General features: G+C 35.1%; 1 protein-coding gene across 5 annotated transcripts; it reads right to left on the bottom strand.

Annotated features, from left to right (window-relative positions):
• Nucleotides 1–1,782: 1,782 nt before the first annotated feature.
• Nucleotides 1,783–26,017, bottom strand: LOC149618361 (uncharacterized). 5 transcript variants are annotated; one of them, XM_089854095.1, is made up of 5 exons: nt 25,881–26,017; nt 25,486–25,657; nt 23,584–23,723; nt 22,254–22,358; nt 4,247–4,388 (listed from the first exon to the last, which is right to left on the bottom strand). In XM_089854095.1, coding segments are annotated over exons 1-5 (510 nt in total). In that variant the 5' UTR covers nt 25,972–26,017; the 3' UTR covers nt 4,247–4,386. The 5 variants fall into 5 exon arrangements, with proteins under 5 accessions (XP_089710217.1, XP_089710218.1, XP_089710221.1 ...); XM_089854094.1 differs by lacking the exon at nt 4,247–4,388 and adding an exon at nt 18,361–18,562; XM_089854093.1 differs by lacking the exon at nt 4,247–4,388 and adding an exon at nt 20,803–20,965.
• Nucleotides 26,018–26,290: the final 273 nt, after the last annotated feature.

Raw genomic sequence — 26,290 nt, 5'->3', positions numbered from 1 at the left:
AGATTTTATGGCGACACATTATTATTATTAAAACTACCCAGGGTTTTTAGGGTAGGAAGCGCGTAATGTATTTAATGGGGGGCGTGGTCAGGTATTAAATTTTATATGCCGGTTTAGAACGCGTCTTTCTTTTTAAGAACAAAGTTTATAAAAAAATATTGAGGGTTCTTACTTTTGTATTGATGAATTAAAGGTGATTTCGTCAGAAATTACTTATGTGATGAATTTGCAAACGTTTATGTGATGAATTTGCAAATGTTTACGTGATGAATTTGCAACTGTTTACGTGATGAATTTGCAAATGTTTATGTGATGAATTTGCAAATGTTTACGTGCTGAATTTGCAACTGTTTATGCGATGAATTTGCAAATGTTTATGAGACGAATTTGCAAGTATTTATGTGTTGAATTTCCAAATGTTTACGTGATGAATTTCCAAATGTTTATGAGACGAATTTGCAAATGTTTATGCGATGAATTTGCAATGTTTATGTGACGAATTTGCAATGTTTATGTGACGAATTTGCAAATGTTTATGCGATGAATTTGCAATGTTTATGTGACGAATTTGCAAATGTTTACGTGATGAATTTGCAAATGTTTATGTGATGTATTTCTGACATCGTTTTGCAAGAATTGGAAGTGACATAATTTGCGAGAATTGAAGGAATTTTGTTATTTTGCAAACGTTGGAAGTTACGTTGTAAACTTGTAATTATGCAAGAATTGAAGTGACGTTGTAATTTTGCATGGGACTTCAAAGAAAATTGGAAAATAATTCAATAGAAATATTGTTAAATATAATATATAAAAGTTATTTTCAAGTTAACTACTTAATTATAAATAAATAAATAAATAAATAAATAAATAAATAAGAATTATTACCCACGTTGGTCAGTACAATTATATTTCCGGAAGCATTGAATTTCAACCCCTGTGAAAGAAAACTAACTTGATGTATCTTTTGATAGAGGAAGAGTGTATCTATCTCACCTTTAAAGTTAATGCTATGACATTTTAAAGATAGTTAATCATGTTTCTAAATTCTAAGAAAAGTTGGACTACGATGCTTTATAAATTGTTTCACCTTTGACCTTACAGTTTTACTTTAAAACCGCAACATAACCTTTAAGTTTGAACTTCCAAAGTTAGTTAGTCTACGTTCCCAATTACGTATTTCCTATGGGGGCCTCTAAAATAATGGGCAAACAAACACAGATAATATTTATCTTTGTTTAAATAATTAAGTTTAAGTACAAACATACCTTCATTCTTCAATGGCGATAAGTCCCGTGATTTCTCAGATAAAGATAAAGATAAAGATAGAAAATCTATAAAATAACATAATTATTACAGATTAGTAAATTAGAACAATAGAAATACTTCAGGAATACATACAGCTACTTTTAGGAATAATTGTCTACGAGCCATTTTCATTCAACGTATCTAGGCGCAAAATTTGTGGGAGGAGCTACCACGAGCAATCATTATGTATAATCGAATTTTACCTGTAGCGAATTAATAATCTATCTCGCACTGGGCGTGCCTAGGAACTAGCGTTCCTGCTCACCAATGAAACAACAGTTTGAAAAAAAACCATCAGAATTACTACAAGTCGTGACGAATTATAGTTCTCAAGCCCGGCCCACAACAAAACTCGCATGGAAATTAACATGGCGCGCAATTATTCCTAGTAGCTGTATGTATTCTTGATGATACTTGTTGAAAATATTGTTGCTTACGATATATTTTAATTACAGAAGAGTAACTAATTAATTGACACACATTTAATTTTTTTACTAATTATTTGAACAATGAATGATCATTAATACAAAAACAAAATTACGATAATTTTTCTACTTTTTCTTTTTTTCTTCACAATTTTAAAATTACAAGAAAACAAACAAATGAATACTAATTAATACGCGTGATAATTATATAATTAAATATTTACGACGTAAATAACACCTAATTAAATATGGAAATTTGACTAAATTATCAATTTAAAATACACATATTTTGACTGTTTTTCGTTTTTCCTTTTTTTTGGCACTTTTTGGCAAATATCACGTAATTGCAAAATGTTGAAAAAAACACAACAACAAAAAATATATTAAAACAAATACAGAGGTGGGAAAAATTTCATCTGTTTGTTTGATTGTTTGTTAATTTGCAAATGAAGTAAATAAACCCAATATGAACTAAATTTTAATTGAATGAAAAATTAGAGCAATTAAAGACTAATTACTTCAAAAGCTAATTGCTATTATCTCACCTAGAGTTTAATTTGGGTTTTATTTTTAATATTAATATTAATTTTAACTTTACGGACTTGGATTCGTTTGTTTGACTAGTTATAACATGACCACGTATTTGTTCAAAACAAAAACAATCCTATTCAAAATTAATTAATTTCCACTAATTAAAACACTATATTTAATTATGCCTAATTGAAAATTTAATTACGAAAAAAATAATAACTATAAATCTACTTATTTTTTTTTTTTTTCAAATTAATCCTTAGGGAATTTAAAGTTAATTAATGTGACACAAGAAATTAATGAAACGTGATTAATAACTAACCAAGTAAATAATAAACAACGAAAAGTAAATAAACAATAATATCCTAAACCATAGGATTTGAAAAAAATAAATATATAATAAACATTCTTTCTTTAGTTCAACACCGAAAACTATCAATGTTTTTGCCTTTTATTATAAAAAGCTAAATCGCCTCAAAGGCGCATGCGTATATGTCATGTTAGTGCCATTTGGCAAGTAATTTTTTTCGTTTGGACGTTAAGTGTTCAAATATTTTGATCGACTAGTTATGGCAGCATGAAATGAATTGTTCATAAATGTTCAGTACTTGGGGCATGCATGGAATGATAATCTTATTCATGATAGTATCACTTACCAATGTTTATGACGTCATGGCTAGTTCATACCTCGTGTAAACTTACGATTATAACCTTTTGCAGGAGCCGTGTTAATTTTTTTAGCGGCCATCTTGGCAAATGGCGACCCGATAAGAAATTTATAAGATTTCAGTGTGACGACATGAAATCAATTAGGTATAATGACGTCACGTTTGGCCAATTATTTGCGGGGATTTAAGATTGTTCTTAACAACATTCTGAATTTAATTATGACGTAGGCAAGAACGCGATGAACACGTGTTCAATGGCCAAGAAATATTACAAAATCGGTGTGTACCATTTACACAGCAACACCAACTGCAATTTGCACGGTATTTACACCGTTATTACCAGTTGCCCTTAAGGTTCCTGCCATTGCCATAGCAGCAGTGGTTCTACGATAACTGGTGGTGTTACCTCCATTGCCATAATTCCCCTTATCCCTACGATGTACCTTCAAATGTTTGGCAAGATGATCCGACCTTGAAAACCTCTTCTGGCAAACTTCGCACTGGTACGGTTTAACCCCGGAATGCGACCTTTTATGACGCGCTAATTCGTCTGACCTCGAAAACCTCCAACCACATCCGGGCCATTGACAAGCGAAGGGCTTCTCGCCAGTATGACGTCGTAAGTGGGCCTTCAAGTGGCTACTTTTGGAGTAAACCTTAGCGCAACCTTCGTAGTTGCAGTAGAAGATTTTCTCTTCGTCTTTCGGCGCTGCCCTAGGTCCTCGTCGACCTGGTGCCCTTGGGGTAACCTCCTTGACCTTGCCTGTTTTGGTGGTATTGTTGTTTTGATAATTGGTCCGGACGTACCTGCGTGTTGGTGGGTTTACAATGGCAGTAGGTTTAACAGGTTGGGGAGGTTGCTCGGCGTAAATATGGTCGTTGTTCAACGTGTCCGTCAAGGCTTCAAGGGGCACATCAAGGACAATTAAAGGATTGTTGGACGTTATGGTATCGCTTGGGAAGCTAACATCATCGCGGTTGTACACAGTTTGCAGCTGGTACTGTTCCGAATTAGGGTTGAGTTTAATGTCTCTAAGGTAAGTTGGTTTTGGTTGAGCGTTGTTCATCTGAATTGCATTGTTAACCATCATCGTGTCCTGATGGGTATTGGTGAAGTAAGGCGACGATGACGGTGAGGATGAAGACGAGCAGGACATCACCGGTGAATGATTACCACCGATTTCAGGTACGGCTAAGTCACCGGCACTCAGACCACCGAATATAAAGTCGCCGACTTGGGAACAGTCAGTTGAGGAATTAGAGGAGATTTGAGATAGAAGTAAATCAAGGTACGGGTCCATGTCGAGGTTCTGTAAGGCGTAATCGTCCCAGGAGAAGCCTTCCATACTGAAGTCACTGTCTTCATCGGATGAATTTAGTTTTTGTAGTGTCCAACTTTCGCGTTCCATGCTGGAACACAATGGGAGGAAGTCTTCCATCATTATGACACCGTGTGGTTCTAGAAATAAAGAAGAGAGATGTCCCAATTAGGTAAGTGAGTTAATTAATTAAACTACTCGACGCATTTAAGTAAAATGTAACCAGTCTGTAGTTTCTTTAAACAAAACAAAATTGGTGACACCTTGACCATATAAGTGACGTGGATAAAACGAAGTCACTGAGTCATAGATTGTACTAAAACACAACGTAATTAATTCGTCACCCCTAATTATATAGTTAAATACCCAATCACCCCTAATTATATAGTTAATTACCCAATAAAGTATTACTACCAACCTCTAATTACTTCTGAAAAACCCAAAAATGCTCACATGTCCTTGCCCTAATGTTCACAGAGGAGACCCTTGATTTCGACTCAAAATTAAGTACTTGTCTAAAATGGTTCTACTGCGGGACTTCACTTACACCATCTTTAACTTACAGGATCTTATTATTTACTTATGCTTTAAGAAATAATCCAGACTTGAAACCTTCAAATGCTACTACACTACAATAAGAGTCTCAAACTGATCTCAACTAAAAGCTTTGAACCGGTGCAAAAAAGGTACAATAAATCACTCACTTGTCCCAAATTTCTTTTTAGCCACACAAATAATAATTTGAGTCGAGTAAGGTACATACATTATCACATAACTTCAGATACAATTGTCATCGTTCAAATGGATATCAAAATCAGTGAAATATTGTAAGTTTTATCAGTCCAAATTGATTTTGGCAAGAGATTTCGGCAATAAGAAAAATCAAGGTACATTTTGCAACAATGAAATTGTATAGAAATATTTTATATTCGCAGACATCTATAGCAAAACAATATGTGAAACATATCTTATTTTTTATTTTGTGATAAAATAGAGCTTTAATGAAACTTAGCATGACAATGGAATCATTGTTCGTTAGAGCGATTTCTATTATAGATTTTGGATGAGATTGTTAGTTTTTTATTGTGGTCATATCACGGCCGACTATTCTTAATTGCGTTATCATTATCACTTTTTAATCTTTCAAGTATGATATATCGTAATGAGGATTAATTTAAGCTAATTAACTATATTGGTTTAATTAGCGATTAGGGTAATTAAAGGAACGAAGTATTGTACATGAGTGGGATGCGTGGATGGTTAGTTCTATGGGAAATCAACTGAATTTTGAGTGAATCGATGAAATGTGTTATGTAACTTCTATGACCAGCCCTTAGATTTTGATTGAGCCCCCACAAGGGAAGTGCATGCACCCCCTAACCCACAAGTTACTGATGAATTAATATTGGAGAGGTGTTTATTATGATTGGATGACCCCCTTAAATTTAATACGTAAGATACTGAACAGACAATGATTTCTCTAATTTAATTAAGGGGTCATGCAATCATAAACACTTCTTTAATGTTCATGATAACTTGTGTTAGGGGGTGCATGCATCCCTTATGGGGGCAAAATTGGTAATGTTCCACCATAAGTTTGTAAATTCTGGTAACTTAGAAACTGCGGAGCTTGTAATTTTGAAGTGATTGAAGTAGGTCATAGATTCAGGGTCAAGCGACATGCGCCTGGTGACTGGGGCGCTGCTGTCAAATTTGGGCCTTAGTAAGTTCAGACTAAATAGGACCTAGATGGAACTTGGTCCTGCAAAATTAATTAACAACCACCGAGTGTAGGTAGGACTTCAATTGACTCGCTTAATTGTCGTTCTCCTTTTCGAACTAGTTATCTCGAGTACTATAAGTCTCTCAGTAGTTTTACGAACTTGTATAGGTAGTTCCATTCATACTTATGGAAGGAACATATCACTTATAAACTTATGATATTACCCAATTTGTTTACAGTTAATTTGTAGAAAGCACATTGTCAGAAATTATTAAAAAAAATAATTATAAAATAACAGTAACTCTATTCCAGACTGGCACGCTCTATATAAGCATTTAAGGAATAAATCTTAGACGGTGACAGGCAAATTCGATCTCGTAATATGAACTGAACGAACTTAAGAAAGCTCGGATTTCTTATTGCAGATGCTATACTGGTAAAGAAGCAAGCGGGTGTCAAGACTCAAATTTAGAAGAAGAAAAAAAAATAATAAGAATTTTAAAAAGTCATTAATTGATTGAGTGTTACTAAGAATACATACAGCTACTAGGAATCATTGTGTAGCCACATATATATATCGCACGTTAATTTCTATGAATTCGGGTTTAGTTGATTTTAAACAATAATACATACCAACGATCTGACAACCTAGATGTAATGTCAGGAATGCATAAAGCTATCAGGAATCATTGTGCCCCCATCTATCCCATATAATTTCTATGATTTCGGGTTTAGTGGGTATACCGGGCTTAAGAACATTAACTTACTATCCCCCCTCATGCACCTCATAATTCTGATGGAGTCTGTTCTAACTGTTGTTTCATTGGTCAGTAGCAAGGTGCAACAGGCAGCGAGATAGATTTTTAAATGGCTACGGGTAAAATTCGATTATACATTATGATAAGTCTAGTTAGCTCCTCCCACAAAGTCCGCACCTAGATACGTTGGGAAATGAAAATGAAACGTACACAATTATTCCTAGTAGCTGTGTATGTATTCCTGGTGGTGTTATTGATAGCTAAAAGCTAGTTAATGGAACGTTTAATCGATTTTCAATCAATCAAATATACACTAAATTTAAGATGCGAGTTGGTTAGTAAAGCACCGATACCGAATAAACTCTTTCAAAAGGCTGCGTATTATCGTCTGCTTAAGACGATACTACAATTGATTGGACGGTATTTTGACAACAAAGACGTGGTGGTTAAATTGGGCTTCAAAAGTTACCAGAAGTCCTTAACTTGTGTTTGAAGCCTTATCTTATTTAATTTACAATTCTTTGTGGTCTAGATACATCCTATCAATTCAATGTTCCTTCCGTCTTAAGCAGACCCAAGGTGGTCCTCAACACACCAACCAGTCTCTATTTGACCCCCTGACCTTTGAAAAAAAGGGTTATATTTTAATACAAAGGAATTCATGTCCAATCAGCACCTTCCAAGTATTTAATTTATCGCCACGTGCAGCGCGAAATACTTTTTAAATTCATAAAAGTATTTGTTGAAAACTCGTGTGGAAAATTCCATATAATATAATCTATGGTCTAAAATTGCTATAATATATCTGTTAAAAAAATTTCTTAAAGAAGAATTCAGATTAAAAAATATATATTCAGAAGGGTTTAGGGTCTAGGCTAGAGATATTGTCTTTGGACATCCCGAAAATAAAATGATTTCCATATACAAGTTACATTAAGTTCAGTTTTCACAATATAAAAGGCTAACTAAGCAAATGGCGACCCTGAATTACCCATAATTAGTGTCACAGCGTACATGGTAATTATAGGACCGAAGTATGTACACGAATGGGATGCTTGGATGGTTCTATGGGAAATCAACTGAATTTTGAGTGAATCGATGAAATGTTAAATGTAACTTCTTCTATGAACAGCCCTTAGATTTTGATTGAGCCCCCACAAGGGATGCATGCACCCCCTAACCCACAAGATACGAATGAACATTGGAACTCGTGTTTATGATTGGATAACCCCTTAAATTTAATAAGTAATTAAGAAACTGAACAGACAATGATAATGCTAATTTAATTAAGGGGGTCATCCAATCATAAACACTTCTCCAATGTTCATTTATAACTTGTGTTAAAGGGTTCATCCCTTATGGGGGCAACATTGGTAATGTTTCATAAGTTTGTCACAGGTTACAAACTGGAGCACAACGTACAAAAAAATTTAATTTAAATTATACATACTTTTTAATTAAAAACTTGGCAATCCCACTTTGAAGTCAAAAAAATAAATAAAAAAATAAGAATAAAAAGATGATCACACTTTCATGAATACATGCATCACGCACAGTCTACAGCAGTTACTATAAATTTAACTTCCTTTCAATGTAGACAGAAAAACCATGTATAATATATCGTTTATTGAGTTCTTTTGAGTTCTTTGTAGGGAAGTAGTTAAAACATAACGGATCCAATTAGAGAAATTCCCGGCCAAAGCGTGTACATCCGCGATATACTGAAACCTCGTGATAATGAAAAATATATACTACAATAAAAGTGTACGCTTTTGCCAATATATAATCAACTTCCGCTGTTTTTAACCCACCGACGTTAGCACGTGGTTAAACATTTGAAAATACGGGGTTGATTACGTTTAGTTAAAACTATATACCGAGCTGTTATCGTTTGAGAAAAACTTCGATATATTGTTAGTAACACACAGAAACGCGTTCTAAATTCGAACGTACGGTTACACGTCCGGCCGGCTCATTGTTAATGTATGTCTTTAAGTAAATATCTTTTTAGTTAGTTTTATATAGACTGAATGCTACCCCCCTCCCCCCTCCATCGATGTATAAATTCGAAGGGGGAGGGGCTTAAGAATGAATATTATCTCGCTGAATAATGATTTGACGAAAGAACCCCCTAAAAGTAATATATAACGCTAGCTATGACTAGCCAATGTGTGTGAGTGTGTTACGAGGGGTTGGATATGTGAATTGATTCCGAGGAAACGAGAATGGGATTGTGCATGGGTTATCGATTTCCAGGAATGGTTTAAGAAATTTATTGAAATTTAAGATAAGGTGGTGATAGAGTTCAAACGTTTTCTTCCCCTCATTTACTCACTGCTTTAATATAATTAGTTGTAAGGTTCTTATTAAATTAACCAAGTTAGAAGTAACAGCAAAAACAAATGAATAGGAAAACATTTGGGAAAATTTAGTCAAACCAGAAGTGAGATGAGACTAGAAGTGAAGGGCTCTAGCATTGATAGTAGATCCTGGCACTAGTGAACAAATTTGAGGATTTTATGCCGCTTCCCACGCGCTAAAACTGGAGAGAAAAAAATTGGTCGAGTTCCAAAAACATTTCCTACCCCCGCTCCCCTCAACCTAAAGCGGCGGAACACGGACGCGGGTGCTGGAATCTAGTTCGGCTGTCTACCGCCACGAGCGTCTCACGTTTTGGAGGGAAAATTCAGAAACCGCTACCAGAGGGCCAACCGTTCTTGTGTTATCAAGAATATTCACTTTCGCCGAGTGAAGAATTTGGTTAGCTCAATACTTCTGGTCTCATCTCACTTCTGGTCAAACGAAGCTAAAGATAAGTACTTTAGCATTTGGGAAAATTTTGTCAATCGAAGCTAGAGATAAGTACTTTAGCATTTGGGAAAATTTTGTCAATCGAAGCTAGAGATAAGTACTTTAGCATTTGGGAAAATTTTGTCAATCGAAGCTAGAGATAAGTACTTTAGCATTTGGGAAAATTTTGTCAATCGAAGCTAGAGATAAGTACTTTAGCATTTGGGAAAATTTTGTCAATCGAAGCTAGAGATAAGTACTTTAGCATTTGGGAAAATTTTGTCAATCGAAGCTAGAGATAAGTATACTAAAGCATTTGGGAAAATTTTGTCAATCGAAGCTAGAGATAAGTATACTAAAGCATTTGGGAAAATTTTGTCAATCACAAAGATAAGTATTGTAGCATTTTTGAAATAAAAAGATAAGTGAGGAACCATTTGGGAATTCGGTCCATTGGGAGGATACCATTTGGAATTGGTTTTAATTAAAGAATCATATGGGAATCTTTGAAATCAAATGCGAAAATAAAAAAAAACTTAAGTTAACGTTCAGGTGTTAATAATCTAATTGACTAACTATCCGACCCCTCGCGTCGCAGTATGTTTTTATCAAGTTTCATCGAGCGACTAAATACTGTGAAACGATAACCTATCGGTTTATCCCACCTTGAGTGTTTCTAAACTACTTTAACTTCAAGGGGTACATTGAATGGAGTGTTAATTCGCCTCGTTTCGCTAACATGGCGTTTCACCACTGAGACGGCTTTTCCTTTTGAAGAAAACTGTTCCTTATCTCGAGATATATGTCCGATTATTAGGAAGAAAAGCGTGCCGGAGTATAGGTTACTTTTTTGACAACCGTAGAGAGTGTCGTATTAACAACGCAACGCAATCGACGTCGTCAACCCAAGATATCGGTTGGTCTGAGTAATTCACGACGGTTAATGCAACAGCCAACTAACAATAAGTTGAATCACGGCACGGATATCGTAAAAATATTCCTAGGAATGCATACAGCTGCTAGGAATGAATGTGAAGACATTTTTTACTCGCACAGGGGGCGCAGTCAAAAATTTAAATTACTCATAGGAAAATGTTTTAATTTTTTAAAAGGAATTATAGGATTTTATGGGGGAGAAAAAACATGTGTTTTTATAGGAATGTATGTGAAGACATTTTTACTCGCACATGGGGCGCAGTCCAAAATTTAAAATACTCATAGGAAAATGTTTTAATTTTTTTAAAGGAATTATAGGATTTTATGGGGGAGAAAAAACATGTGTTTTTATAGGATAATATAGGATTTTATGGGGGAGAAAAAACATGTGTTTTTATAGGATAATATAGGACTATAAATGCATGATCATATATAATACCAGGGATAGATTTAATTTAGAAGCAGTAATGGAGAACGGTTAGTATTTACTTTAGTCCTACTCATAGCCCGGCATAGAGCCCCTCCCTCAAACACGTAACGAAAAGTTTAAATTATCTTATTGGCTGCTCACTTAAACTATGTTTTGATGACGTTGCTGACGGGGACGGCGAAAAATACTTAATTCCTTTTTACCTCTGTCGCTATGACCCGCCTCTTCTTTCATACCCCCCCCCTCCGTCCCGTAGAAGGGGGGTCCGGGACTTTGACGCGCGCCCAGATATTACTCTGTTCTCCATTCCCACTTCCAAAATTAAATCTATTCCTGGTAGTATATTAGTATGGAATATTTTAGAGCTAGCTAAAATTTCCATCCGAACGAAACAGCGATGTACGCAATCTTCACGAGTTTATGGTTCACGCGACGAGCTATTGTTAATTTTTATCACTTGAAAAACCTCACAATGCTTCAATGCACTAAGCTAAGTGCGATTACAACAATCAGATAAGAGTAAACGCATTGATTTCCAGAAAAGATATGTCGCAAATAAAAATTTTCATTCAAATAATATTTTATCTTTGGCACAATGGTTTACTGTTATTTTCCAAAAAAATCTTACCTAATATTGCATGGCGACACAATGTCGCCGTTTAATTGTCACCGGACCCGCGAGGAGCGAGTGACTGATTGATTGGTATCAGCAGAAGTGAGATGAGACTAGAAGTGAAGGGCTCTAGCATTGGTAGTAGATCCTGGCACTAGTGAACAAATTTGAGGATTTTATGCCGCTTCCCACGCGCTAAAACTAGAGAGAAAAAAATTGGTCGAGTTCCAAAAACATTTCCTACCCCCTTCCCCTCAACCTAAAGCGGCGAAACACGGACGCGTGTGCTTGAATCTACTTTGGCCGTCTACCACCGCGAGCGTCTCACGTTTTGGAGGGGAAATTCTGAAATCGCCACTAGAGGGCCAACCGTTGGTGTGTTATCAAGAATATTCACCTTCGCCGAGTGAAGAATTTGGTTAGCTCAATACTTCTGGTCTCATCTCACTTCTGGTATCAGTTATCGCATGCATTGACTATAATTAAGTCAAAGTGCAATTTTGGATCATATAATTATTTCAGTCTAATATTGTAAGGTCAGGGTTTTATAAAGATGATACGAAAATGTTATAATTAAATTAAAAAACCGAAGAAAAAATTTGTGACCTTAACCACGATTAAAATAGGTTAGTATAGGTACCGTAACAATGTGATAGCGTAACAAAAATTATTGGATGTCTGCACTCCATGGAAAGGTGTATAAAATTAGGATTACATACAGTTAATTGGAATAATTGTTCCCCCAATATCACACATGTTAATTTCTATGATTTCGGGCTTGAGAACTTACTATCCGTCACGCCTGCTCATAATTCCGATGGCGTCTTTCTAACTGTCGTTTCATTGGTTGGTAGCAAAGTGAGTTCCTAGGCTTGCACAAAATGCAATGCATAGCGACTCTTAGCGAGGTAGATTATTAATACGTTGAGTGAAAAATTTATGGTTACACAATTATTCCTATCAGCTGTATGCATTCCTGATGATATTCTATGTAGTATGTACACAACAAATACTTTAGATGGGGCTTCAAAGTTTACCAGTCCGATTTAAGCTACACGGACCACTTAACTATCTTAACCAATATAAATACTACCAATAGATCTTACCTCTGCCTTTAGTTGAAAGTTCACAAAAAAAAAAAAACACAAAAAAAGGCACACGATTCTACTCAATGTCTATCTGAAATTAAAATCCACCACTAGCAATATTCAGATCTTCGTTAAGGGCACACACAACTTAATCCTCATTATACAATCTCAAATACCCAAAACGGTGGTTATTAGTTAACGGACTGACTGACGGGTGTCGTGTACATTTACGAACCATATTTTCTTACACAGGCACGGCATAGTACGAAACATTAATAATCACGACACATTAAGTCTCGCACCAATTGAAGTAGAAGAAAACCCGGGAAAAATGTCATCTCGCGTTCCGAACGTTCTTAAAATGTTAAGACACTTTACTCCGAAGCCAACCCCGAGTCGCAGCCGTAACAGCTTATCCTCGATGGAAACCAAACACACACAACCACCACGTTGGCATTTTTTTTCTCTCCTTTCCGTGTAATTAAGCCTATCGTTTTTGCAACGAAGGGCTTTCTAAGACAATAATTTTTTATTGTTTTTTATCTACGTGTGAATTTTGCATTATTAAATGTAGGTTATGGAATGGAGTTTTGTTTGTTCGTGTGTTTGTTTGTGTATCTGTTTGTTTGTGGACAATCGTGTACACGAAAAAAGATTGGTTTGAGGTAGGGAGTGTGGAGAATTTTAGTATACGACCCATGGCAGCACTCCTACCTTATAGGCGCAGCATGTCTCGTGTCCGCCAGAGGTGACCTAAGCCCACCACCCAAGTAAACCTCATTGCTTCCCTTACAGGGTTCGTACGAAATTTTTACTCTCAAAATCCCTGACTTTTTCCAGGTTACCCCTGACCAAATTTTCGCAATATCCCTGACCATTTTAAGGTCCCAGCCCAGAGCCCACTTTTCACACCTGGCTCATATTTATCATTGGTCGAAGCATGGTTTGATATACCAAACGAAATCCCTGACTTTTTAGGAAAAACTTTCGCATCCCTGACTTATCCCTGACTTTTTCTCCTATTTTCCATATCCCTGACTTATCCAGGCTTTCCAGTTTCCGTACGAACCCTGCCTTACTAATCACATTTAATTGCACCCTGAATAATCATCTCATGGTAACGGTAACTACTACCGTTTAATGAGATAGCAACCCTGTGCAAGAACACGACAGGTCTGTGGACAAACGAAAGCTGAGTTTGTTGAGAAAATATTATCTACCAGCTTCGAATTATATTGGGAATGAAATAGTTGGTATCACAAGGTGAATAATCTAACACCAAGGACCTAGCTTTCCAGCTTAGGAATGAGGGTATTGTGTGTCAGGTTCTCTCTAACCAACGTCTCATCTCGAGTGTTCCTAAAACTTGATATCCCAAGGCTAGGCCGAATGTATCTACTGTAGAGTAAATGGTGGTTCAACACCCAATGTTTTTCTCTCCTAACATTTTTTCTCGGCGCCAACTAACATCAGCCGCGGAAAGCTGGCTCTCACTAAAAAAATTCCACCCCCCTTAGCACTCCGCACGATACGCCGTTGCCATAAAAAACGAAAACACCGTGGATGATACCTCCATGCTTGAACTTACTCAGATAAAAAAATTAGCCCCGCCTGTTTTACTTCACTCTCCACCGCTGTGGAGCGCTGCTTCAAAAGCTCGTTCTCGGTCGTGGCCGAGATTTTAGAAATTTTATCTCTCCATTCACGCGAGCTCCGTTGGAAACTTTAAAAAGCTTAACGTCAGAACTTTCAGACACAGAGGCTACGGCAAAAAATCTTACATAGGAACTTGGTGTAAGATTATTCTACTTGTGTTGGTATCTATAGCATTCAAGTTGCTTTTGTGGTGTTTGGTGCAACTAATGGCTAATACCATACCACCAATAGCGAAAGAGAGGTCACATTAATACCGTTCAACCTTAATTTTCGTCCAAAATTTCTTAAATATCAATTCAAAAGCTATATTGAAGCCAATTTCTCAAGAATTGAGCTAATATCCATAGTTAAAATCTTTTCTAACTACAATCCGAAATTTCATCATTACCTCTATGAGATTCAACATATATTGAGATGCCCAACACCACACGTAGATATAATATTACAAAATCGTAAAGTTTCTTGTTTTTAGGTATAAAATATAGTATAGTACTTGCCAATAGGAAAGGTCTACTATTGTTTTGCGGCATTACAAGCAAGGTCAACGTATTTGCACAGCTATACGAACTATTCGGCTTCTCTTTTTACTTCATTTTTTATAAAAAAAGCATTTTCCTGTTTGATCAGAGAATAGCGTGACATATTAAAAATCCCGGTTAATGTTTTTTAAAGGAAAATATTATAATATTTGAGCGACTAGAAAATATTGCAGAGGCTCAAATACTACACTAGAATTTCTTTAGTTAAAGGCCGACTTCCAGCAGCGAAAAGGGTTCGAGCGAACTGAAAACCGAGTATCGAGACTAACAATGGAGCGACCACACCGATTTTCGAATCCCCGCTGGGGTAAAAGATGGAAGGGTTCAAGCTAACTGAAAACCGTTCAATGTGGTTCTAACGAACTGAAGATACGCAATAGAGAATTTCCTTCAGGGGAAAGCAAAAATTCGAGAGGAAATAAATTTAAAAGGATTTCTATTGTTCATCTTCAGTTCGCTAGAACCACATTGCACGGCTTTCAGTTAGCGAGAACCCTTCCAACTTTTGACCCAGCGGGGATTCGAAAATCGGCACGGTCGCTTCATTTTTAGTGATTAGTCTCGATGCTCGGTTTTCAGTTCGCTAGAACCCTTTTCGCTGGAAGTCGGCCTTTAAAAAAATACAGGGTGGTCCGCATTTCTTTACCTAATTAAATACTTAATTAGCTGTAAATACTAATGAACATTAATAAACATCCATACAGAATTTTATTCACTTTACGCAAATGCCACAGCTGTTAAAAATGTTAATATTTTACAAAATAAATTAAAAAAAAAATTAGTACATCAATAGCTAAAGTTATCTTGTATAATTTTTGGTTAATTTTGTTTAAAAGCCGAGTTAGTGGTATATTAATTAAGAAAAACTAACCTAACCTAACCTAATTATTATTTATGGCACACTAGATTGCGTCCCAGGCGTGTTTGTTTATTTTTTATTTTTTATTTTAAATTTTTTAAACCCACGTGTTTACAAATTTTAATTATAATTATCATTACGCTAAAATTAAACTAATTAATTAATATATACCGTATATTTTTAGACAAAATGTACAAGCATTGATCATATTATGTTTATCATAAATTTACAAAAATGTTTTGTAAACATGTAAAATATTAGAATAAGGCAAGGCTGCTTGTATGTTAATGTAACATACATTCAATTTTGGTTTTATGTTGTTATTTATTCATTTTCAAAATATTTAAAGTTGCAATAAAAAATTTATAAAAAAATATTTATCATCCTAAACTGCGCTTGAAAATTTTGGAAAAATTTGTGAAAAATGCCAATTACAATATGTATAATACTGGAAAGTTTCGCTGCACATTTTTATAAAATTAAAACTAATTAAAATTAAATTGATTAACTTATTAATTAATTTTTTTCGGCACATTTATTACATCTAATATGGTATGGTGTTTAATAATTTTTTTTTGTTAATATTTTTTAATTATTAATTTTAGTGGGGATTATATTATAATTAATTAAGTTTAATTAACTTTCGACGTTTCGTTAAATTATTTTAGTTATTTTTACGTGTAGGGGATTTAACGTTTTAAGTGTATTTACTAGTTAGCTTTATGAATTTAATTTCTGTGTTAAATAATTTTTTACATTAATATCTCATTTATTTATTTTTATGCAAAAATAGGAATAAACATCCAAGAGAAAGAAGAGATGGAGTGGTAACTTTACGGCAATGAAAGTCTCAGAGCCAGAGTACCTCGCGCACGCCCCTACCTGGTTTGTTAAGTGCTGCGGCCTAGCGTCGATGGAGTGGTAATTTTGCGGCAATGAAAGTAAGATCCCAGAGTACCTCGCGCACGTCCCTACTCTGATTGTTAAGTGCTGCCAGTGCCGCCTAGCGCCTTTTAAAAATACTAAACTAGTTCTCACGAATTATCTCTTTTTTATACGTTTTCGTGCCACCAATTACGACCCCTACCAAATCGAATTCAAAACTGAGGATGCTGGGAGGACTTCGTTGCCATTCCATAGATGGCGTTACTTACAGAGGCTACGTTATAGGTATTATTCAGATTGCTACTCCACCTCATCTCTCCTTCAAGTTGAAACTACACACCCATTTTTGCATAAATTTAAATAAATTAAACAAAACCCATCAAATCGATTACCATTTCATTCTCTTCTCACAATTTAAATTCTGTTCATTAAAATCCAAGTTAATTCAACTAACATTTAAGTTTAGTTGTTTCAATTACCCTGACCCACATTCATTAAAAGCGTTTGGTTAATTAATTTCATAGTTTTAATTCATTATTATTTAAGGAACTAAGTGGTAGACTTTAATACTAATTATTTTAGATTAATTTCGATATTGAGCGTCCAGTTAGCGCGAAGCCAATTAAGAAATTATATATACTAAAGACTAATTAGTAATTAGAGAGTAAAATGTTTAATTTTTAATGAAGGAATTTTTAACTATTTCTTGTTTTGATTTATATTATGATATGCTTTTAAGTACTATAGAGCGTAAGTGACACCAGGAATACATACATCTACTAGGAATAATTGTGCGCCCATATACATCCCATATTAATTTCTATGATTTCGGGTTTTGTGGGTATTAATTCCGGGCTTGAGAAATTACTACCCACGTCACGCCTGTTAATAATTCTGATGGCGTCTTTCTTACTGTCGTTTCATTGGTTGGTTGGTAGAAACGGGAGTTATAGACCCTTAAAGAAAATCGTTCAAATTTCCCAACCGTCTTTTGAGGATTGACAGAGCATTCTGGGTAATCAGTATATTAATCTGATTGGTTTAGACGGCTATGGGCCGATTTTGCGCAGTAGTGGCAAAGAAGTGTACTTTAAAAATTTAATGGCGGAACTTGGGAACTGAAGTTTCAGGTGAAAGTGATTAAGGAACTGTTTTAGAGCAGATTTCGCTTTACCACAAGCTCACAACGTAATATACCTTGTTGTTTTTCGCAATGGAGTCTCAAATCGTAGAAAGGTAAGGAGATTTCCAAAGCTTGTCATTGAAATTACACAGAACTTTTTAGATTTTGTCAAAGGCTTAGTAAAGTTTTTATAATTTATTCAACGAAACCTTTCGCCACTAGATGGCGTTGGTACTCTATTCGAAAAAATCCCGACTCGGCGATATAAGGTGTCCAGCTTGTTTATTTTCTTTAAGGGTCTATTAGGGGTGCGCGTAAGACGCAAGGTGTAACAGGCAGCGAGATAGATTATTAATTCGCTTTGGGTAAAATTCGTCATATATAATGATTAATCTAGCTAACTCCTCCCTCAAAGCCCGCGCCTAGATACGTTGAGAAAAATGGTTGTCGCACAATAATTCCTATTAGTTATATGCATTCCTCACAAAATAGTACTTAACTAAATTTCGCAAGTGAAATAGAAAACCAAGACTTCATGATAACTGGACAGCCCGTACCCAAAACCCAATTAATTATTTTCGGGAAATTATTTAATTAGCTATATTTATATAGATATTAAATAATTAAATATTAAAATTATTTACTTAAACTAGTGCGCCCTATTCATATTAATATTAATATATTAGTATTAGTATATAATTATCACAGTTTTTGCACAAAAACCTTATATTAAGTACAAAAGCACATTATATATATAATTTTACGCTAATTCGAATTAATTATTTATTTTAATTAAAAAAACCAAAAAATGAACCGATATATTTGATCCTGATATTTCGACGTTACGTCAACGAAAAACTTCACTCATCCGGAGAAGTTGTACGACTCTTACACAGCAACCACAGGATTGTCAGCTAAAATAGGAATGAATTCAACAAACGTAGGAAGAAAAGTTTTATACAACCAGGGATAGATTTAATTTTAGAAGTAGGAATGGAGAAGAGAGTAATATCTGGGAGCGCGTCAAAGTCCCGGACCCCCTTCCACGGAACGGAGGGGCATGGATTAACTAACGCTAGGGATTGTTCACTAACTGGGTTTCCCATGCAGTGCTATCGCCAACTACATGTTCCGAATAGTTGATTTTATAAAATAAACCTTATGGTCTTGGCCATCTTGTTGGAATGTTGCTTCCTCTCTAAGTCACGTGACTTGACGAGGAGGATTGCAATTTACACCAGGAGTCAAGGCTAGTTGGTGCTGCACTTTGTACGCCAAGTAGCCTGGCCTCCTGGTATAAATGTTATCCATTCTCCTAGTCAGAAAACTATGCAGTTCAACACTGATTTACATTCATCATCTTACTTAAATTTCAAAATTGGTGTGAATAAACCTAAGTAGCAAAGGCTTAATGGTTTTAAGAAATTGTAGCGTGATCGAGTGGGCTATGCGTTAATGAAATGGTCGGTTTTCATTCGCTCTTGTGAGATGACGTAGAAAATGACGTCGAGGGCAACATTTTCTCTATAAGCTCCTCCTCTTTTATAAAATCATCTATTATTCCTTGATTCCCCTCTTCATTCCCCCAATTTATTGGACCAAAACGGATGTAGATATAGCGCCATCTCTCGGCAAAATACATCGTTTTTGCCCAATTTGGGCAGTATTTCAATTTTGACGTCATGGACCACGTGATATTTGGTCCAATTTTCTTATAACTTCCTGTTAGGGATAGTAGCTGCTGCTAGGGGGCGTTTGGAACATGCATGCGTTCTCTTTTGGGGGGAACGAACTATCCCTAGCGTTAGTTAATCCATGGGAGGGGTATGAAGGAAGAGGCGGGGGGTCATAGCGACAGAGGTAAAAAGGAATTACTTTATTTTTCGCCGTCCCCGTCAGCAACGTCATCAAAACGTAGTTTAAGTGAGCCATTAAGATAATTTAAACTTTTTGTTACGTGTTGGAGGAAGGGGCTCTATACTGGGTGATCTATGAGTCGGAATAACTGAAGTAAATACTAACCGTACATCTCCATTCCTACTTCTAAAATTAAATCCATCCCTGATGAAACACATTAAAAACCATAATTATTTATGTGTCCACATTTATTGTCAATTAAATAATTCAAATATTTCAATTTAAGAATATATTTTTTAATTTTTTGATAATACAGGGTGTTCTTTCAAAAAGGGTTGGGGTAATTATAGGATCGAAGTATTGTACATACATGAGTGGGATGCGTGGATGGTTCTATGGGAAATCAACCGAATTTTGAGTGAATCGATGAAATGTGTTACGTAACTTCTATGACAGCAGCCCTTAGATTTTGATTGAGCCCCCACAAGGGAAGTGCATGCACCCCCTAACCCACAAGTTAGGAATGAACATTTTGGAGAAGTGTTTCTGATTGAATGACCCCCCTTAAATTTAATAAGTAAGAAACTGGACAGACTATTTCTTACGTTAAATTTAATTAAGGGGGTCATCCAATCATAAACACTTCTCCAATGTTCATTTATTAACTTGTGGGTTAGGGGGTGCAATGGTGCATCCCTTGTGGGGGCTCAATCAAAATCTAAGGGCTGGTCATAGAAGTTACATTTAACATTTCATCGATTCACTCAAAATTCAGTTGATTTCCCATAGAACTAACCACGCATCCCACTCATGTGTACAATACTTCGGTCCTATAATTACCCTCACCCCTTTTTATAACACAACACCCTGTACGTTATTTTTTTTATTAAAAAAAACACCAGCGGAAAATAGCAACAAAGCTAATTATTAATGAGTTAATTAAAAGAAAATAAGTCGCGTAGTGTCACGAGTGTTGTTTAACATTGATTGAGAAATGCCGTTGCACATTTATTGCAAACAAATATGTGCTCTAAAAAATAATAAATATACAACCGTGCAAATGTTTTAAAGGTTTTCGTGCAAAATGTGAAAATATTAATATTAAAATTACGATTCAGTAATAAATAAATAAACAAATAAACAAACATTTCATTCAAATTAATAATAATAAATATGAGCAAAATTGGGCAAAAAAATGTGTTTTAATTATTATTTTTTTAATTCATTATATTTAATTTATTAATTGCATTTTAATTGTAATTAAGGTGATGCGATTAATTCTTGGTTGGTTGGTTGGTTAATTAATTATTAATTACTTTACAAAGCTTAATTGGCTGCGGATGCTAAGCTGTCGATCACGGCTGCGTATTAATTAGATAAATATAGGCCTACCTTATTAGGGTTGTGATGCACCAAGAAATTAGTGACGACGCAAGAGGAGGGCTTTCCTAGCATAGAAACTGCAATTCATAGACGACTTTCTTTATCAAGGTGGAAAACATTTCCAAGGTACGAGTTAATTGCATTTGCATGCGTGACAACAGTAGTGCAACTCGCATAATTCAAAAATTGTTGTCAAAACCAAAAAACATCAGCGTAATATTTTTATAATTGTATTCAAAAATATCAAAAAATTCTTAGTTCAATTTTAAATGAGTGAACTAAAGAACGATTTATTTCAGTTCTACATGTTCAATGTCCGACCCTTCATTCTATTTCTTACCTTGTGTTATCCCCCTACACTTTTCTAAAGAAGCGTCTCAGGAATACACACAGCTACTGGGAATCATTGTGTTCCACGTTAATTTCTATGAATTCGGGTTTTGTGGGATGGGCTATTAATAATTCTGATGGCGTCTCTCTATCTGTAATTTCATTGGTTGATAGCAACGAGAGTTTGTAGGCGCGTAAGACGCAAGGTGCAACAGGCAGCGATATAAATCATTAAATAGCTATGGGTTAAATCCGTCATACATAATGATTAGTCTAGCTAGCTCCTCCCATAAAGCCCGCCCAGATACGTTGAGAAATTAAAATGGTGGATACACTATGATTCCTAGTAGCTCTATGTATTCCTGGTAGTATCACACTAGTCTCGTACTTAAGTTATATGTTGCGCAACAAAACTAGGATGCAGCAACAAAATTACGCTAAATTATGTCCACTAAGAAATTAAAAACGGCAAATATTGTATGTCGTATCGCATTAGGTTGCAATGTTAATACAGTCACCAAAAATAAATGATCATATAAAATCAAACGCAAGTAGCACATAAATCCCCTTGTGATAATACTATAAAAATAAGATTGACAATCGCCCACTTTCGTGTAAATTGCTTTGATGCAATTCGATGCAATTCAAAACGTACGTTGAAGATAAGTGTACACTTTTAGTAACCCATATTCCATATAGGTACGCACTACACACACAGTTCAAAATATGCGCGAAAACTACCAATTACTTATAGCAAAACTCAAATAAATCAATATTGTTTGGTTATGATTAAAAAATAGCAACGCAGACATAAGTAAATTGAAGTTATTGCTGCAATTCAAATACCATGCAATGTAAGCGTTCAACCCTTTCTGCTGGTACATAACTAAACCCGTATTCTTCACAATCTCAATTGATATGCGATAAAGCGCGTATATTTGCAATTGCAAATGAACTATTGCAAAAGTATACAAACCTTCCCACCCGCCAGAAAATAAGGTCAAAAAGGTCAAAAAGATTTTGGTAAAAACTCACATCTGTCTTGCTTTCCATTTGAATTGTTTGATAAGACAAGTGTGCGTTGACTGTCATTATCATCTGTTGGTACAGATTTGATGTTCACGTCCTCTCCTTTTTCAACTGTATTTAAAATGTAAAATGTTACATAATGTCTAAAATACGTCTAAAACAACGTCGTAATTAAGCAAAAAACTAAAAGAAAACGTCGAAAATAACGTCAAAATTATGCAAAAAAATAAAAATCGTCTAAAATAATGTCAAAATTATGCAAAAAACTAAAAATCGTCTAAAATAACGTCAAAGTTAAGCAAAAACTACAAAAAACGTCTAAAATAATGTCAAAAGTAAGCAAAAAAATGAAAAAAAAAATGTCTAAAATAACGTCAAAATTATGTAAAAAAATGAAAAATACGTCTAAAGCAACGCCAAAATTAAGGAAGATCATCTAAAACAACGTCAAAATTAAGGAAAAACGACTAAAACAACGTCAAAATTAAGGAAAAACATCTAAAACAGCGTCAAAATTAAGGAAAAACGTCTAAAATAACGTCAAAATTAAGGAAAAACGTCTAAAATAGCGTCAAAATTAAGGAAAAACGTCTAAAATAACGTCAAAATTATGTAAAAAAATAAAAAATACGTCTAAAGCAACGCCAAAATTAAGGAAGATCATCTAAAACAACGTCAAAATTAAGGAAAAACGACTAAAACAACGTCAAAATTAAGGAAAAACATCTAAAACAGCGTCAAAATTAAGGAAAAACGTCTAAAATAACGTCAAAATTAAGGAAAAACGTCTAAAATAGCGTCAAAATTAAGGAAAAACGTCTAAAATAACGTCAAAATTAAGGAAAAACGTCTAAAATAGAGTCAAAATTAAGGAAAAAACGTCTAAAATAGAGTCAAAATTAAGGAAAAAACGTCTAAAATAACGTCAAAAGTTAGCAAAAACGTCTAAAATAACCAAAATTAAGGAAAAACGTCTAAAATAACGTCAAAAGTTAGCAAAAAAGTCTAAAATAACCAAAATTAAGGAAAAACGTCTAAAATAACGTCAAAATTAAGGAAAAACGCCTAAAACAAGGTCAAAATTAAGGAAAAACGTCTAAAACAACGTGAAAATTAAGGAAAAACATTGAAAATATCGTCATACCTAAGCTATGAACTTAAGTGAAAATAATAACAAAAACAAACATTAATAGCTATTTTTGACGAAACTAAAACGTTTTAATACTTAAAATTAGAATGGAAAAGAGGAATCTGGTATATTTGATCATGCTAATTGTAAAAACCCATCAGTTTATTTCGTGCATTTATAGCAGCAGGGCATTTAAAGGCGCCTTACCCAGGGTTGGAAGGTCAGCGGTGTACTGAACTCGACAACAAGAGTAGAGGGGGCATTTGGACCAAAAGCAACAGACGATAATAATGACGGTTATAACAACCGCCGTCAGCGTCACTGAGACTGCGATTATAGTCGCAATGCTTCAAATTTCAAACAATAACCACAGAGAGAGATAGGGTATGGTATGATATTAGTTAAATAGGTAATTTTAATTACATATGGTTAGTTATTAAGGGATTTTGAAGACAAAACACCAAATTTCACAAAGCAAGGTAAAAGGTGACTAATATATGCCTATTGATATTAAAAATATCAAACATTGATCAGGGTTCATACAACTTTTGGAAAACAAATTTCCCTGAGATTTCCAGGTTTTTCCCATATACTTCCCTGAATTTTCAAGGTTTTTCCTGTATATGGAGTATCCTATGGAGCAAATGCTATCGAAGGACGGGGGGCAAATAGGACCATAACATACTCAAAGGACATCCCCGTATCTCTAGAAGAACCAGAGTTATGAGCCTCCAAAGTATAGTGTAATGTTAATCCTATGGAGGGTATGTTCACGAACATTTTGCTTAATTACTCGGCTCCTGTTTGTCGTAGCCCCAAGTTTTTAGTATGGTTGGATGGGGGGCAAATAGGACTATAACATACTCAAATTGCATCCACGTGTCTCTAATATAACCAGAGTTATGAGCCTCCAAACTTTAGTGTAATGTTAATCCTATGGAGGGAATGTTCATGAGCATTTTGTTTAATTACTCGGCCCCTGTTTGTCGTAGCCCCAAGTTTTTAGTATGGTTGGATGGGGGACAAATTAAACTATAACATACTCAAAGGACATCCCCGTATCTCTAGTAGAACCAGAGTTATGAGCCTCCAAAGTATAGTGTAATGTTAATCCTATGGAGGGTATGTTCATGAGCATTTTGTTTAATTACTCGGCCCCTGTTTGTCGTAGCCCCAAGTTTTTAGTATGGTTGGATGGGGGGCAATGGGGGCTATAACATACTCAAAGGACATCCCCGTATCTCTAGTAGAACCAGAGTTATGAGCCTCCAAAGTATAGTGTAATGTTAATCCTATGGAGGGTATGTTCATGAGCATTTTGTTTAATTACTCGGCCCCTGTTTGTCGTAGCCCCAAGTTTTTAGTATGGTTGGATGGGGGACAAATTAAACTATAACATACTCAAAGGACATCCCCGTATCTCTAGTAGAACCAGAGTTATGAGCCTCCAAAGTATAGTGTAATGTTAATCCTATGGAGGGTATGTTCATGAGCATTTTGTTTAATTACTCGGCCCCTGTTTGTCGTAGCCCCAAGTTTTTAGTATGGTTAGATGGGGGGCAATGGGGGCTATAACATACTCAAAGGACATCCCCGTATCTCTAGTAGAACCAGAGTTATGAGCCTCCAAAGTATAGTGTAATGTTAATCCTATGGAGGGTATGTTTATGGACATTTTGCTTAATTACTCGGTCCCTGTTTGACGCAAATTTCCCAGATTTCCCTGAATTTTACTAAAAATTCTAAATTTCCCTGAGGTTTTTGTCAAATATTTATTTCCCTGATTTTTCCAGGTTTGTATGAACCCTGTTGATCTATAAACTAAAGATTTCTATATATAAACATTAGATCTCCGTTAAACCCATTTTAATGCAGATTATACAAAATATAATTAGTCCCAAGGTGTAAATAGTGTTATAAAGAGTCTATAGAATTATATTACACTAATTTCTACTAATTTTAAACTATACACGCATCTATGTAAATCAATTAACGTGTACAAACACTTATTATGTAATTTACAACTGAATAACTAAATCCCCTATTTAATTTAAACGCCTATTTAATTTTATTTCAAAAAAATAATTAAATTAATTAAACAGAACTTACGTTTGATCAATTTCAAAGAAGCGTCTAGGAACTTCTTTAGGGTATGTCGAAACTACTTGAGTTTCTGATGTTTCCGATGCAGAAGCTGCGGGAACACATTTGGTAGCTGTTTGATTGTCACTACCAGAACTGGTTAAATTCAACGAATCTCCTTCAACACATACAACTTGTCCTGAAATAAATTAAATTAAATTAAATTATATTTGATATAAATATATATATATATAAAACTTCGAATACATCTATATTGTTTCAGGGAGTTTCCCTAACGTAACAAATAAGGGGCAAGGGAGGAACACCTGGGTCGCTAAGCCTTGGTTTGTCAGGGGATGGGTTTAAAGTTTCCACGTATTTTTATCGCGTATATTAAATAAAATAAATTAAATTAATCTTACCATTTGTTTCTTGAATTAAGACCAATGTAGCTAGAAATGTTGCAAATAAAATTGACAAAAGAAACGTCCCCTCCCTTCGATTAGTTGCCATTTTCACACCTGTCACTACTTGAAGCACTTGAATGATTCATGCACTTCTTCAAATCTGAACTGTGTACCCCTAGATTGTTATTGGTGTGAACCAGGCTGGGAAATAGCACACTTCCTCTGGTCCAAAACCAGTTTATTAATTGCTTGGACTAGTTTTTTAATTCTAGAAGTGGGGGTTACTGGTCCTCGGGACCAGTTTATTAATTGTAAATCTATTGGAGAGCAAAGGCTGGGACCAGTCCGGAGACCAGTAAATGATTTCAGACACAAGGGGGTCACTGGTCCAAAGGACTAGTTTAAAAAATATCCTTATTTCCCAG

This window comes from Phalangium opilio, unplaced genomic scaffold, assembly GCF_054372755.1.
Source record: "Phalangium opilio isolate 3A_F unplaced genomic scaffold, DU_Popi_V2 ptg000209l_1, whole genome shotgun sequence".
Taxonomy (NCBI): domain Eukaryota; kingdom Metazoa; phylum Arthropoda; class Arachnida; order Opiliones; family Phalangiidae; genus Phalangium; species Phalangium opilio.
Note: the sequence above shows the minus strand (reverse complement) of the source record. Positions and strands in the feature narration are given on the sequence as shown.